Genomic DNA, 15,454 nt, shown 5'->3' on the forward strand with positions numbered 1-15,454 from the left:
TTGCCTTTTCACTGCTTTGGTTCTCAGTATTTTTTTTTAAGGTAGTAATTAATTAGTCATTGTTATGATAATGTTTCATATTTCAACTTTTCCTGGCTGCTCTATTCTAGGCATCCTAAAGGAGGATCATTCATCCGGCCAAACAAGGCAAATTTTGGAGTAGATTTTCTTACTGCAGTAAAGGATCGGTATGGATTGAATGATAAGCAAGATGTTCAGTATGGGACAGGGAATACAGTTATATTTGGAACGAAGACTGTGGAATTTGTTGGCATGGATTCTGTTGCAGAACAGCAAAGGCAAGTGTAATATATGAAAATCTAAGATACATTATTAGTGATTGATTAGTCAGGTAGTATTTCAACTGTAAGGAATTGACTGCTGTGCATATAAAATTGTTACGTGTCTAAAAGCAAGCCAGACTGCACTATGGTGGAAGAGACAGGAAATCTTCCGATTGTGGCTTCGTAATTCACGTGTTTTACAAATAGGAACTGGGATTATGTCATGTTTGAGTGCTCACAATCCTCATTCTGGTTTCATAAAGTAGCAGGTGATGATATCCAGTGAGAAATGAGAGACAAATTATCATGATATTGGCAGTCATCATACACATGCATGGTCTTTTTTAAATAGGTGTATTTTTATGTTTTCTTAATAGCATACAGGTTTTTTTAATCTTTTTTTACTCATATCACTAATGACTTTGTAACCAAGAGAGAAAAAGCACAAAGCCACTGTACTGCTAGTGAACAAGTTTTTCAATCAGTTCATGTCATGTTCATGTACCTGGAAGGGTAAGAAAGGAACTAACTTAATGATGTGTAATAAATTGCAGTTCTAATGGCCTCCGGCAGTAGGGACGTATTAGTTCAGTAGGTGGCAGTCTCCTTCTGAGCTGATATTCCACAACTATTCTCCTTGTCTCCCAGAACATACTAAGCAGTCAAAAATACTTTTGATAAGTGATACAAAGAATGCCCAAATAACTCTGAACCTCTTGCAAAAAGTGTTGCAAGAAACCTTTTTAACTTGGAACCTCTAATTAAATTCCAATAAAGCTATACTTAATCTGTTTTATCACTCTTTATTTCAGTTGGATGAGGGTTTTTTGGGGGGGTGTAGGAACTGTAGTTCAACCAGACTTAATTTGTACTAGTGATGTAAAGGCAAAAAATAGAGATGTGTCTGTTTTCAAGTGCGAATAACACTGCAGTGTAGTAATCTGCACATTGCTAATTCCAAAGGAGAGATACACATGAAAAGGATGTTATGTAGTTGTAACAACCAGGCATTTACGTAACATTCTTATTTCTGTTTGAAGATTACTTAACAAAATGTTCTTTCTTGTGTAGACAACTGAACAGACTGGTGGATATCTCGGTGCGTGAGTGTGCAGTGAGCCATGCTGGTCAGGAAGAGGAAATCAGCAGAACATGTGCCAGTATCCTTTTTTGCCATATTACATGATACCACAAATAAAGTACATACTTTAGCATTCCAAGTGTTCACTTCAATGAATGATACTTGTATCCTTTTATTAAAAAAAAAAAAAATTAAAACTGAAGTTTATATTTAGAAGTTTAATGCAATGTTAAGAAGTTAAAAAGCCAGGCACCCACAGTTTTTGAGAGGAAATGCAAATTGTGGATAAAAATAGAAGTATAGTCATAGGTTGCTACTGGGACTGCAGTTTCAGAAGACTCCAGCAGTGGGTTTTTTAAAAATTCTCTAGAATAGACAACCCTGTAGAAATAGAACTGATACATTCTGTAGACACCAGAGGTTTCCAATATGTAACAAATAATGTGATTAGTACACTGCATGTAGTGGCAATGTTACAAGACTACAAAGCAGTTATTATTTGTTAATTTATAAGGACTTGTAAGAGTTCCTGTCAGTATAGAAATTAATCCATTTGAGGATTTGTATAGTTAAGCCCTTTTATAAAACTATAAGCCATTTCCATATCACAAATCAAAATAAAATTTGCTGTAACTGAGCAGCAACATTCCTTAGTATAATCTATTTCTTTTTGATTCAAAATCAAACCCTAATTCTAATTCTGAAAAAAATAAATTCAATTTTGAGATAAGTTTCTTTTTCTTAACAAGAAATTTCAGACATGAGGCATATAAACCTATCAAAAAATCTGATATCGTCTTGGGAGACAGTAGTAGCTATTGCTTCTCAAGTTCAAAATCTGGAAACACTTAATGTCAGGTATAAATATTCATATTTGGGTTTCTCTTCCTTTGGGGTAGGGGCAAAACCCAAGAGGATCAGGGTTCGGCTTTTTAAATGTAACTGGATACAAGAAGACTCATTCTAATGGAAGTTTTTAAACACTTCTTTTGGTTTTTTAAATCTTGTTCTTTATCAACTCCTGTGTGGGCTATATTTTTCTGACATCCGTATTCAGGAAAAGACTAGAACCCTAGGAGTTCAGCTTCTGTGTAAAACTAAGTTCTGGAGAACATTTTCTTCCAAGTTTTAAAACTTTGTGTTTTATTTTTGTTGATACATTCTGACTGCTCAGGCAGGTCTGTATTTAGGAGCCCCCTTTTGTTTAACCAACTGTGTCTTGACACTAAACTTAATGATCCATAATGTTTTAACCAAACCATAATTATCCCAAAACCTAGTCTATTTCTGTCCTAAAATGATGCTGGTAAGAAACTGATAAGATCATGGTGATAGATCTTGGGAAAATCTCTTGTACAATGATGACATTGGAAAAAGAAGGAGGATGTTGTTAAATAAAGCGGCAATTCTATCGAAACAAGAAAATTCACAAAATAGTTTCAAAATAAAGAACATGTCTAGGAGACACCTATCCACTGGAACTGGCACATGCCACAGTAATTTTCTGGTGTGAAATATCACAATGGATTAGGTAGCAGCCTAAATCACCAGTTTTTTTATTTATTCTTATCATTAATGTGACAAAAATGTATTTTTAAAACAGTTGTAGGTGTTCCATTTTCTTCAATATTTAGCACTGAACAGCTGTTTGCAACCTGGGTGCTATTTGTAAATCTATCTTTGCCTAGAACATATAATGGTTTATTGTTATCAGTGTGCATGAGAATACAGAGGATTTATTTTAATTCACCCAGAATAATTTTTTCAGTTTTTCATTGTTAAGAAGTGTACTCTAGACTGAAGGGGTTTCAGAAGTTATTAGTGAAAAAAATGGAAAACAAAATGAGATTGATGCTGGAATCTGATGGTTATAACTACAAACTGACATAGTCTGAATCAGTTTTTTGTTGGTTTGACCTTCTGTTTGCTTTAAAAAATAAAGAAGGTAAATCTGTTACTGATTTTCTTTTTGTGCATGGAACGTTGGAAGAAGAATAAAAGTGGTTAACCATCCACCAGCTCTGTGGAAATTTTACCCATAATTATGTAACTATAAACTACATTGACAGATTTTTATGAGAATATGCAGGTAGATGAGGCCTTAGGAAAGAAATAAAAACTTCTCTTTTGGGGTGAATAATGAAAACTGATTTGAAGACTGCAGATTTGAGAATCTTTATCTTTTCTTCTTTGTAGTGATACTTAACTACTGAGAGTGGATTTTACACACCTTTGTTTTACTGAGGTCTGGATAGTCATATAGGCTCTTCATTTTCAGTCAGCACTAAAGAGTTTAAGCCCAAGCTCTGGCTTTGTTTCATTTAATATTAATGAAAATCATTCTTTTAATGTTCAAAATTTAGTGAAAGAGAAGACACAGATTAATAAATATGCATTCTCAAATAAATATGCATTCCTGAAGCAGGAAAGTAAATTAGGAAAGAGTATGTTTGAATATAACTAGAAATACATTTTATTATATTTTAAAATATGTGACATCTTGGCAGTAATTTTAATTTTGGGGGAGTGTATTTTTTTTCTTTAATATGTAATTCCAAACTAATGACTTAAATAAATGTGATTATTCATCATGCAAATAATTATTCTTTTTACACAGTGAAAACAAAATGAGATTTCCATCTACATCAACTTTAATATCCAGTGCATTTTCAAACTTGAAGATTCTGGCACTTAATCAAACTGGAATAACATGGACAGAGGTAATAACCTTTCCTGATTTTTTAAAAAATTTAATATCATGAGGTTTCTGAGGCAAGGAAAGCACAATAAACATTTGTGCACTATATTGTTCTTCTGAAATCAAATCATCCTTTGAAAAGATGCTGTGGGGTAACTGTTAGTAGCATATTAACTAATGTACATCCTACATAATGAAGGAAGTAATATTGGCATGGGAGTCTAATAAGAAACATTTTACTTCATCTACATCTGTAAATTGCTAAATCAAAATAAAGCAGTTGGAGTATAATATAGCTTTGTGTCCCCAAATTTGTCTAAGTGAAAACTTTTTGGTTCCTTGTAGCTGTTGAAGATTTACCTGTACTTTTATGCATGCAATAGAACAAATGCAAATGGAAAGAAAATACTTCCTTACGATGAGAAATTCTTGTTTTGGCATCACTTTGCATCAGCAGGAGACTGGATTAGTATCTTTGACCATATTGATGGTTCTTGAACTACATGATGCCTGGTTACTGGCAGCACAGAGCAGAGGAAAAGCAAAGTTCTGACTTGTTTCAGGCCCTGAAACATGCGCACATTTAAATGACTCTCCCCTGCTATGACTCTTATTAGCAATGCAGTCCTGTTGGCAACTATATTTAGCAGTGGGCCTTCTTTCAGAGATGGGGCTTAGGAAGTGCATCTCAGCAGTGTCACGTTACTTATAATGGCTTCTAAATTCCAGACTATTATTTGGATTTCTAAGGGCCGGATTTTGTAGTACCGCATTGTAAAATCGCATGACTTTTCAGATTTTGGCTGCCAGCTGCCATCCAGTAAAAGAGCACTTAACAAAACTGGGGCTTGGGTAGAAAGAATCTTCTTTATCTCTTGTCTTACAGGAGGGCTAGAGGAAGGTCACTGCTGTGTTTTTGTTTAGTGTCCATTCACTGTACTCTTAAAACTGCCTGTGGGATTTATGGCAGGACAGTTGATAATCCTTCCATAGTAGCAGCAATATGAATGGTGAAGGGAATGGAAGAATTCAGTGGCTACAAACACTTTAAATGTCATCTAGTGCTCATCAGAGTAAATCTGTGCATTGTGGTGTTTAAAATGTTGGCACCTGCCAGCACCTGTCCTCCATCCCTCCACGGGGTGACAGAAAGGCTGGTTGGAGCCATGGCTGCAGGCAGATTAGAGTTCTCCAGGGGTAACTAAATTGCAGTGAGAAAGCCCCAGCTTAGTCAGAGCAATTTAAAATGATGAAGCTTTTGCATTTGTTCTTGAAACTCTCCTTTAGCTGATGATTCGTCATTGGCCATATTTTTTGTTCCAATTCATTCCCTGTAAGTTGGGAGACATAAGCCTGTGCTGGAAAGTGGTGTTCCGAGGCAGCCAAACAAAAGGGGAAAAATAAAGGGATGTACCTGACATTAGTACTCTGGGAACAAACCACTTGAAAATGTCACTGCTTAAGCTCTGAGGGGAGTTACTTGAAAAGTCAACTTTTAAATAGAAAATAATAATGAATATAATCCAAGCAAGTGAGAAATACACTGATTGTCAATGGGAATATAAGCAAAATTCTTAGGAATGTTTTAACTAAAATTAAAACAATCTAATGGTGAACAGCATTTCAAAATTACTTGCTGTTATTTGTAAGAATAAAAGGCATTGGGATAGTTATACTTGGATTTTTTAAAATTTGTTCCTCTGTTTTAAAGTATTTTTCACAGGAGAGGGACGTGCTTAACTGTTATGCGATAATACAAAGCTCCACATTCACATGCCTTGAGCATCAGTTTTCAAAAAGAATTCTTTCATTGGTATATTATTTGTATATATGTAAATACTTTCAAGAATATTAGTATATAGGTAAAAGAGCTTATTACTCTATAATTGTTGATTGATTGTTCAAAACCTAACATATAACTTTCAAGGGGGAAAAATGTCCTGTAAAATAACTTAAAGTCAGCAGCCATTGGCTTAGAAATTGAATTAATGAATTTGAGTGTAATGAATTCATATTTATGGCTCCAAACCCTTTTTTCTTATTCAGCATTTAAATCATAATGTTATATTTGTTCTGTTTTCAAACTAAGATTTTATATTTATAATATAATTACTATTATACAGGGTAAAAGAAAAATATGGGTTTGAACAGAAGTGCAGGATCATGCTTGTGACACTAGCAAGTAGCAGCAGGTAGTTGGGAAAAATTCTAGGCAAAGGGTAAGCACATGGTAAGAGCTTCTTAGAAAGTAATCTGGAATTGTGTGGCTTTGTGAGTTCAAGAGTATATACCTCTATTTAATTAATATTTCTGGATTTTTTGTTTCATGATTTATCTAACTGTATTAAGAACCCATTTGAAAATTTTGCTATAGATATCGTTTAACATCAATTTAACCTTTTTTGGGTTCTGATATTGCTGCCTGATAATTTCATTTAGTAAGTCCCAATGTTTTATATGAAAGTAACTGAGAACTGCTATTCTCTGTTTCATGGCTTTAATTCTTGTTTAGCTTCTTTGTGCCTTTCCCAAGTATATTCTTTGCTTCCTGGGATAAACAGACTAAAAATATAGGAACATAATGGACTTACATGGTGACAATTGTTTCTTGTTCTCATCTTTATTTCTTTGCAATAGTGCTTGCATTTCCATTCTTCTGTTTTTGAGTATCAGTGGCTACTCCTCTGCCTATTTGTTACCTCCCCATCAGCTATCCATAATGAGGCCCCAGTCTTTCCTGAGAGCTGATTCAGAGTCAGATCTGTGAACTTTGGTTTCTGTGGAAGCTGTTTTAAGCAGTAGCTGAAAATTTAGCAATTTGAGTTTCTTAGCATTGTCCTGTGACCTATCATTTGGCAATTTTTTTGTCATTTGGTCAGCCTATTGAAAAGTCTTCAGATACTTCAGTTTTGTGCAGTTTTTCTATTCCATCCATCCATCCATCCATCCATCCATCCATCCATCCATCCATCCATCCATCCATCCATCCATCCCAATGCAGGGCTATTGTGGGGGAATCTCTGTTACTGAACATGCACCTCATTTCTCTTGACTCTGCAGGTTTCTTGTCATGCTTCTTCATCACCAGTGGATAATTATTTTGGTCTGTCTTGTTGACATGGGGAAACACAATCAGATTAAAGAGATGAAATATTGGTCTCTCCTGCTCTTGCTTTGGAACAGGAAAAGTTGTTGTATCTGAGTTTGTAAGTCTTTGTGTGTTACAGATATGGCAGCAGGTTGATGTTTCATGTTTTTGGGTGTGAAGCAGTTGAGCTCCAATTCATAGGCTGCCTCTTGAGGAGATCTCAGTGTTTACCCTTGGCATGCTGTCTGTTATGTATCAGTTATGTAGACGTGCAGCTGGATGGATTCGTGCAGCTGTAATGGGGAGAATGGTGCCGAGGTGAGAGGATGTTTATAGGAGAAGGGGTCAGCTATGCACAAAAGCAATTGAATTGGACTGTCCAGATCTCTGAACTCCACTTCTTGTGGCCTTTGTAACCTCCTGTAAAAACAAGCTTTAGGTGACTGTGCTGTGCATCTGTCTGTCTGTGTTCTTGCATCTCAAAAACTTTGAATCCCCTGGTCAGTTACAATCACATTTTGGAAAGAGTTGGGGGCTCAAAAATAATTTATTATCTACTAATTCCCTTAAAACAGGAATGTAGATGGATGAAAGAGCCCCTGTAAGTTTCCCAACCAAAGAAGGAGTAGCAGGATGAGCTCACACTTGACTCTGGAGAACACACACCAGAAAAAAGACTCAGTGAAAAGAATAATTTGCCACTCACAGGCACAAATTTGTAGAAAAGGCAATCAGTTCCAGTGCTTATCAAACTCCATGTGCTAGAACTGCACAATTTTTGACCCTTTCACAATTGCATACAGAACTACTTTATGCCGGTATTTTATATCGTTTTGTAATAAGTGTTTATTTTTTAAAATTTATTTTACCTCCTGTAAATATTGGCAAAGAAAAAACCTGTGTAAAGTAAAATAACATATTTTATGCAATTTCAGGGCATAAGATCTAAAACAAAAGTATCTTTGTTCAGTTTGTAGCCCCTTTTGAATTAATTTATTTTCTTTAGAGAACTTGAAAACTTCAGGATATGTTGAATTAATGCAATTCTTGGCCTTTAGTGGGTTTATGGGCTGGCACAGTCCTATGACAGAGAAGGCTTCAAGCTCTGATAAATTAAGATATTAAAACATATTCTGTCAGACCTGATGAGATGTGTGTGTTAGCTGGTTCTGGAACTTCTGCACATATATAGAGTTTGTACAGCCATATCCTCACCTCATCATAGGGAAAACCTGGTCCCTCCAACTCACTGAATAAATTAACTCAGTTTCCAGATCACAGTCTCAGCTGCGAGGGTGGCCTCAAGCCAGGGACAGTAAGTCCTGTGACTGCAGAACCCCTTTGATGTCATCTGGGCTGGTAGATCCAGGCACAGGAGAGCCATCTGGAAGAAAGGGAAGACTAGGAAATCTTTAATAATTGTTCCTCTGGTTTTGGGAGCTACAGCTTGTTCTGAACATGTTCAGAGCAAATTTGCATGAAGTATAATTTCTGAAATATTTTTTCCCATCTTTTGTTATATTAAATAAAGTTTTGCTCTTAGGTTCTTCTTTGTGCTCAAGGATGGCCAGTACTTGAAGAGTTGTACCTTTCTTCTAATAATATTACAGTTTTGGAAAGGTGAGTGACGTAAGTCAGTCAGTTGTTAGCCACTGATGTACCATGAAATTACTTAGTACATAAAGTGACAGTCCCGTAACATTTACATCACCACAACAGTAATTGATGCAAATTTCATGTGATGTACTTCAGAACATTTATAAATGTGCACAATTGTGTGCATGCAATTATATACTTAGGAAAATAGTGTTTTCACTGGCCAATAACTTTAAATATTCTGTGTTTGGTTTTTTCCCAATGTATCAGGCCTGATACTGTCCTGCAGACCCTGAAGTTGTTAGACCTTTCAGACAACCAGTTACTGGATGGAAATCAGCTGCATCTAATAGCACAGCTCCCCAGGTAGCTGTAAACAAATTTGCTGGAAATCCTTTGTCCTTGATATTCATCTCCATAGTCCTTGTTGGCTGAAATATGATAGTATTGATGTTGCATGAAAGATTAATGAGATTTTGAAGCAGAGGCATTTTGCCCTCTTGAGGAGAGTAACTGCATTATTTAGTTGAGCTATTTTAATATAATCTTACTTCAGTTGCACAATAACACATTCTTAAGCTGTGTGTTACTAGGTTTTCATTATACACTTATGAAATGAATGTGATTTACCACATTTTGCTAATTTGCAGAATTATCATCTTCCACTGTGCACTAAAATAGCCACCATGATTTTCAATAACCACAAGCTATTTAAAAAAAATCATTTGGAAAATCACACATTTTAAATCCAGGAGTCATTCTGAAAGCTTGAAATTGTTGTACCTACTCGCTGAAAATTTTATTCTCTGAGCATTGCTGAAGTCTGGGTACTGTCTGTGAGGCTGCTTTTCATTTGTCAGTGATGCTGCACCACATCAAAAGTTGCAGATCTTTATTAAGAAAAAAAAATTAGGTTGTATTTCTTTGTAAAAAACTTCCTGTGTTACATACAGTGATCATTGTATCTATTAAATTTCAGATTAGAACAGCTAATACTTAGAAACACTGGGATATCTTCTATACACTTTCCTGATGCTGGATTTGGTATGTAAAAGAAGTAATTTATTTATAGTTTTAAAATTCTGTTTATTTAAGGTTTTCACTGTTTGCTTGTTACTCTTTTCCTAGGATGCAAGACTAAAATGTTTCCTTCGCTAAAACGCCTTGCAATAAATGACAATAAAATATCACAGGTAGGTTGGATTGTGATGGTTTCACATTTTGTAAATAAATGTATCTTTGTTTAAGAGTTACTTGAAGTTTGCTTTTTTAAACTTTCTTTGATAGTATGTGTAAGATCTGAGATAACTATTGAACACTTTGATTAACACAGAGACATAATTTTAAAATGTAAAAACATTTCTTAATGTGTCAGTTAAACACATTTATGTTATGGCAGCTAGTCATATTCCCTGCTGCTTCATAATCCCTCTCACAGAATTCTAATGGTCTAAAATTCTGACTAATTCCTTGTTTTGGTTTGGGTTTTAATTAAATGTAATGGAGTTCTTAGCTAAATGAACAGGATCCAAGTACTTGGTTCTGATGATCAAAAGAATTTTTCTGGTCATGTTTGTTGTACAGGAAAAGTCAGTGTTACCAGGTATTGTTCTGAAATGAAGTTATGTTTTATATTTCCTCAAAAGACTCTTCCCTTCCATTTCAGTGGTCATCTATCAATGAGCTTGATAAACTGCCAAGTTTGCGGGCACTGCAGTGTAACAATAACCCCTTCACGGACACAGAGAAGAACCCAGAGACCCTGATACAGCTCATTATTGCCAAGATAAGTCAGTTGGAGGTTTTGAACAACTGTGAGGTATGTGATATTTCAACAAATTGCATGAGTCTGGCAAGCATTAAATCACTGCCTGAGGAATTGTTTTCAGTTTGAGATTACTGATTATTTGGGTGCAGGAAAAGTAAAGTGCCAACTAGTCCATCCCTTTGTCAGTGGGGCAGTCAGTAGGGCTACAAGACTGAGCCCACTTTGTGAGCATTGCTAACTCAGTGGGGACTTGGACAAGATGGGTCAATGGTGGTTTTTTCTCAGTGCCCGAGGTGTGTTTAAGTTGCAGGACTGTTAACAAAAACCATACTCTTAAAAAAAAGAAAACATAGAAAAAGCAGCATGGTCTGATCAGTTTCAGTGACAGCAATACCAGCATTTGCCTTCTGCAATAGGAAAATATCATTACCCAAACCAAATCAAACTTTCAGCAAATGTTTATCATAAAGAAGAGCAGAAGCAGCATCTGATCCATTGCTACAAAAATCATCCTTGCATCATCATATACAGCAAAATCTTCGCTTAGATATTCATTTATGGCTCAGCAAGTACACAGACATAGGGACTGTAAGACTCTTAATGGCTCTAAAATGTACTGAATAAATATATGGATCAGTCAGCATTTGGAGACATGGTTTTTAAGATTCTTGGTAGCATTAGAACATACTGAACACCAAATAAGACCAAGGAGTCAGTGTCATTGATTAGATTTTGTTCTCTGGGAAGTTACGTAATTATATTCTGTGCCGTTCCTGTGTCAGTACAGATCCTTCCTGCTGAAAGAAGAGGAGCAGAGCTTGATTATCGCAAAATATTTGGAAAGGACTGGTTAGAAGCTGGTGGGCATTGGAACCCAGAGAAAAACAAACCAAGTGAAGAATTTCTTGCTGCCCATCCCAGATACCCAGCACTTTGTCTTAGTAAGTACAAGCACATTACCATAGCATTTCCTCACTTCTGGCATTGTGGCAGCACAGGTTTGGTTTGTTTTCAATTTCTCTTCCCTTTGGTCATTTTTCCATGTGCTGCTACAGCCTTAGGAAAGCCCATCCATTGGTAGGCCTGCGGGCCAGTGGGCTTTTGCTCCTGTGGGGCAGCTGCACAGTACTGCACCCTTTGGGGTACTGCTGCCTCAGGAACTCAGGCTCCCTGCCTCAGAGATCCCAGCACCTGTGAGCATCTGCCCCACCAGTACTGCTGGGCAGGCAGTAGCTCCCTCAGCAGTGGGAATGTTAAGCAGCACCCCCATGTCCTGAATGCTGTAGCAGCTGAACAAGGCTCGTGTCTGCGGCACTGCGTGGTGCAGGAGCTACCATGTCTGTGCCAAGGGAACTCCTGCCTGATCCTACACCACAGTGCTCTTAGGTCTCGAGTTTTAGTCTTGGAAGGGTTCTACATGCACTTCTCTTCCAACAGAATATGGAGCACCTGAAGAAGGAGAACTGAAGGGACGACAGCCTTTGACTCTGAAAAATCAGCTCCTGAGTAAGAGGCCAGAAATGGTCAAAATTGTATCTTCTGCATTTAGAATATTTTATGAGCTTAGTGTCTCCTGGGTGTATATGGAGAACAAAACATTCAAAAGTTCCAGCTTGTAATTCTTTTCTGAACTGTATCAGTGAGTTTGACTGGAACCCTGATTCTGTGTACTCTCTCTCATTTCCCCCCTCAACCCAAACCAAATGATTTTCTCAATTGAGATTTAATGGAGAACAAAGGTAATTGATACTCCATTCTGACAGTGTGAACGGCTTCTTTACAGAAGACATCTCAGGTTTTAATCTCAAGAGCTGCACTGTCTTCTGATATTATCTTTTTTATAACTTCTTTAGGACAGACAAGAAAAATATGGGTAGCTTTGGTATTTGGGGCCTTCTACGTATTTAATCCAGGTTACATCCTGGACTTGCAAATTCATGTTTCCCAGTTGATAGAAGAACTGAAATTTTTTACTCCATGGGTGAAATGGTATTTTAAAGCATTACATTCTAATGCATTTAGGTGGAAGACTAAAAAGATCAAGGAATCTTGTTGGCTAGACATAATATAAACCTTATTTTAAGGATAAGTCTTTTAATCTCTGTAAAATAATTAGGCTAATAATGTCCTCAAAAGGTCTTTGTATGGTGCTTTTGAGAGGACCAAGAGCCTGTTTTAAACTGAATAAGCAATTTCCATTCTTCTGCAGGTTGTTTTTTAAAAATGAAACAGAAATTAAGCATTTTGAGGTAATACTTCTTTTGATCAAAAAATACTATCTTTAAGCATTAGGGAGTCATTTCTACAGTAAGTTACCAGAGATGAATAAAAACTTGGTTATTTTAATTTTTAAAAAATTATTTAATTTTTCTGAGTAAATGACTAAATTAAATGACTAAATGCTATCTTAAAGGCTCAGATGCGGGCTACATCCTAATTTTTGAGAGATCAGGCTGAGCTAAGGGAAACAATTTGTAATAAAAGCAGACTAGAAACACTGTGCCTCTGCCAGAACAGGGCTTATTGTTCTTTCACTAATGCCTCACCGTTCTTCCTTAAGCTTTGACAATTAAGTGTCCTGAGAAACCCGAACAGAAGCCAGTGGAGAAAAAGCTACCAGGTAAGAAGTCTTGGCTTATGTTCAAGCAGTTGTTTTGTAGCTCCTTTTCAAATAACTATATTAAAGAATGGCAGCTGCCTCTGGCTTTGCCAGCTCCTGAAAGCTTTTCCTCTGTCATATAAAGAAATGACAAAGGCAGAAATTTTTTGAAAAAGTCATTATTTTTCTGGCCTTCATACTTACTTTCAGTCCAGCTTGAGGATGCTTGTCTTATGACCTCTGCTGCTGGTTTCATGATTAATGGGTCTGAGGCAATTAAAGGCCACTTAATGGGGATGAAATCTAGTGGATGTGTTAACCAAGTAACCAGAATGTGAAGTCTTAAGAGGCAACTGCATAGTGTGTAAATCTAGATATTGAGGTCTAGTATCTAATACATGAAGTTAGAAATCTAGTTCTGACCTCTATCAAATTTGTCTTTTGCAGTTTTAGTGCCTGTAGTGAGACTAGAATGAACAAGACCATTCTAAATTAAGCTGATGTTTTGGAAAGATGTGTCAGAATTAAGTCTGAGAGAAAAGACATACTCAAGCTTTATTCTAAAATAAAAATCACATTTATTATCACAAGTTGCATAAAATCAGATAGATACAGCTTTTACAAAAATGTCTGATAGAAAAATATTTGTCTAAGTACAATGTGTGGTGTTACAGGAATAACTCACTATTGCTGTGCCTTTAGATAAAGCTTCAAAAGAAGTGAAAGATCAACCAAAATACTGAGTTTATCTATTGCAAACATGGGTATCGCCTCTGGAACAAACTACATCTACTCATTCAAGATCCATTACAAAAAAACACCCCTTCCTGTAACTGACTTAATAATATAAACAGCTCTGCTGACAATGTGTTTGGGACTAATAACTCAATACCATTCCTAAGAATGTCACTAGTTCCACAGTGCCATTTGCTTACTTGTGCCAGGAAAGCCAATTCCTGGTAATAAAAACTGCAAGGAACAGTTGCCAGATGCAAGCAGTCAGAACCTGGCTGGTGTGTGTCCCAAAGGTCACTTAGTTTAGCATGTAGAAATACAAACTCCAAAAAGGTGAATTATGAAGCCGGAACACTTTAATTTGGTATATGGGATCAAAGCGCTTAAACCGTAGTAGCACATCCTGCCCTATCCACCACAGATTAAACCATTTTCCATTTGACGGTAGCAGAAATGGTTTCAGGTACCAAAGACATTATTGCAGTGTTAGAACTGAAGCAGCAACACAGCATTTCACTGTTGCTATAAGCAACTAAGGTGAAACACTGGTACTTTGCTACAGGTCAGTGGCAGCAGCATTTTTCTAATAACTTTTCTCTCTCTTCCCTCTACAGAGTCTATGACTATTCAGAAGGTCAAAGGACTCCTGTATCGCCTACTTAAAATTCCTGGTTCAGAACTGAAATTGTCCTATGAAAGTTCTAAAGTAAGTTAAAAATGGGTATTCAACAACAAAATATTTCATGCTGCTAAAGGTCAATAGCATGTTCTAAAATACTGTCTAAAGAAATTCATTTCACTTGAAGAAGGCTGTCTTCATGCTGTAATTCAGGATCTAATTTCATTCCTGTAATATGACAGATTCTCCCTGACTGCAACTGCTTGATATTTGGTTTACATGAAGGGATTTCAGTTTAAGTCTGATTAGGGTTTTTTTTGCTTTCTTATTCTAGTTGGAAGGAAAAGAAGTTGAACTAGACAATGACTTAAAGCCTTTGCAGTTTTACTCAATAGAAAGTGGAGACTGCGTGTTAGTACGGTGGTAAGAAGGGACTCTCTTGCTGGACTGAGGGAAAAGCTGACACAGGAACTGCAGAAGAGAGACAGACACACGGACAGCCTGTGCCTGAACACACATACAGGTGAATATGAGTTTCACATGTGGCACCAGAGGACTGTACAATTGTACTTTCAGCTCCTGAACTTGATCGTCAGCCTCCATGAAAACATCTGCTCGTTTGTCTTACTGGAGAGATACCAAATAGTGCTTAAATGCTTCAATTAAATAAAGCTCAAGGTAACCCTTTTGCCAAGATTTTATACTGCCTTCCCCAGCAATGGTGAGCATTTGTTTTACTGAACCAAGTACAGGGTTGAGTTGTGATCTCTTTGCTTACGAGACAAGATTAGTGCTGCACTGAGAGGCCACTTGCTCTTTGCTTTCACCTACATCCAACGACTTTCAAATGAACAAAACTTTCAGCAGGAATTTTACAAGTATCTACACAGCCTTAGACGATGAAGGTCAAAATCTGACAGACCTCTCTTCTACCCTACAGTGTTAACATACCACAGTATAAATAAATTCTCAGCACACTGCAAGGC

General features: G+C 36.6%; 1 protein-coding gene across 3 annotated transcripts in view; it reads left to right on the top strand.

Moving 5' to 3' along the window:
• The window catches only part of TBCE (tubulin folding cofactor E), a 52,327-nt gene extending 36,876 nt beyond the window's left edge, over positions 1-15,451 (top strand). For all 3 annotated transcript variants that reach the window (XM_069010299.1, XM_069010300.1, XM_069010301.1), the window contains 14 exons: positions 111-299; positions 1,356-1,444; positions 2,124-2,223; positions 3,983-4,085; positions 8,695-8,771; positions 9,018-9,113; positions 9,727-9,791; positions 9,876-9,940; positions 10,414-10,566; positions 11,303-11,456; positions 11,953-12,021; positions 13,076-13,135; positions 14,464-14,555; positions 14,803-15,451. In XM_069010299.1, coding sequence (XP_068866400.1) covers positions 111-299; positions 1,356-1,444; positions 2,124-2,223; positions 3,983-4,085; positions 8,695-8,771; positions 9,018-9,113; positions 9,727-9,791; positions 9,876-9,940; positions 10,414-10,566; positions 11,303-11,456; positions 11,953-12,021; positions 13,076-13,135; positions 14,464-14,555; positions 14,803-14,895 — 1,405 coding nt within the window. In that variant the 3' untranslated portion in view covers positions 14,896-15,451. The remainder of the gene's footprint in view (positions 1-110; positions 300-1,355; positions 1,445-2,123; positions 2,224-3,982; positions 4,086-8,694; positions 8,772-9,017; positions 9,114-9,726; positions 9,792-9,875; positions 9,941-10,413; positions 10,567-11,302; positions 11,457-11,952; positions 12,022-13,075; positions 13,136-14,463; positions 14,556-14,802) is intronic.
• Positions 15,452-15,454: the final 3 nt, after the last annotated feature.

Source organism: Aphelocoma coerulescens, chromosome 3 (assembly GCF_041296385.1).
Source record: "Aphelocoma coerulescens isolate FSJ_1873_10779 chromosome 3, UR_Acoe_1.0, whole genome shotgun sequence".
Taxonomy (NCBI): domain Eukaryota; kingdom Metazoa; phylum Chordata; class Aves; order Passeriformes; family Corvidae; genus Aphelocoma; species Aphelocoma coerulescens.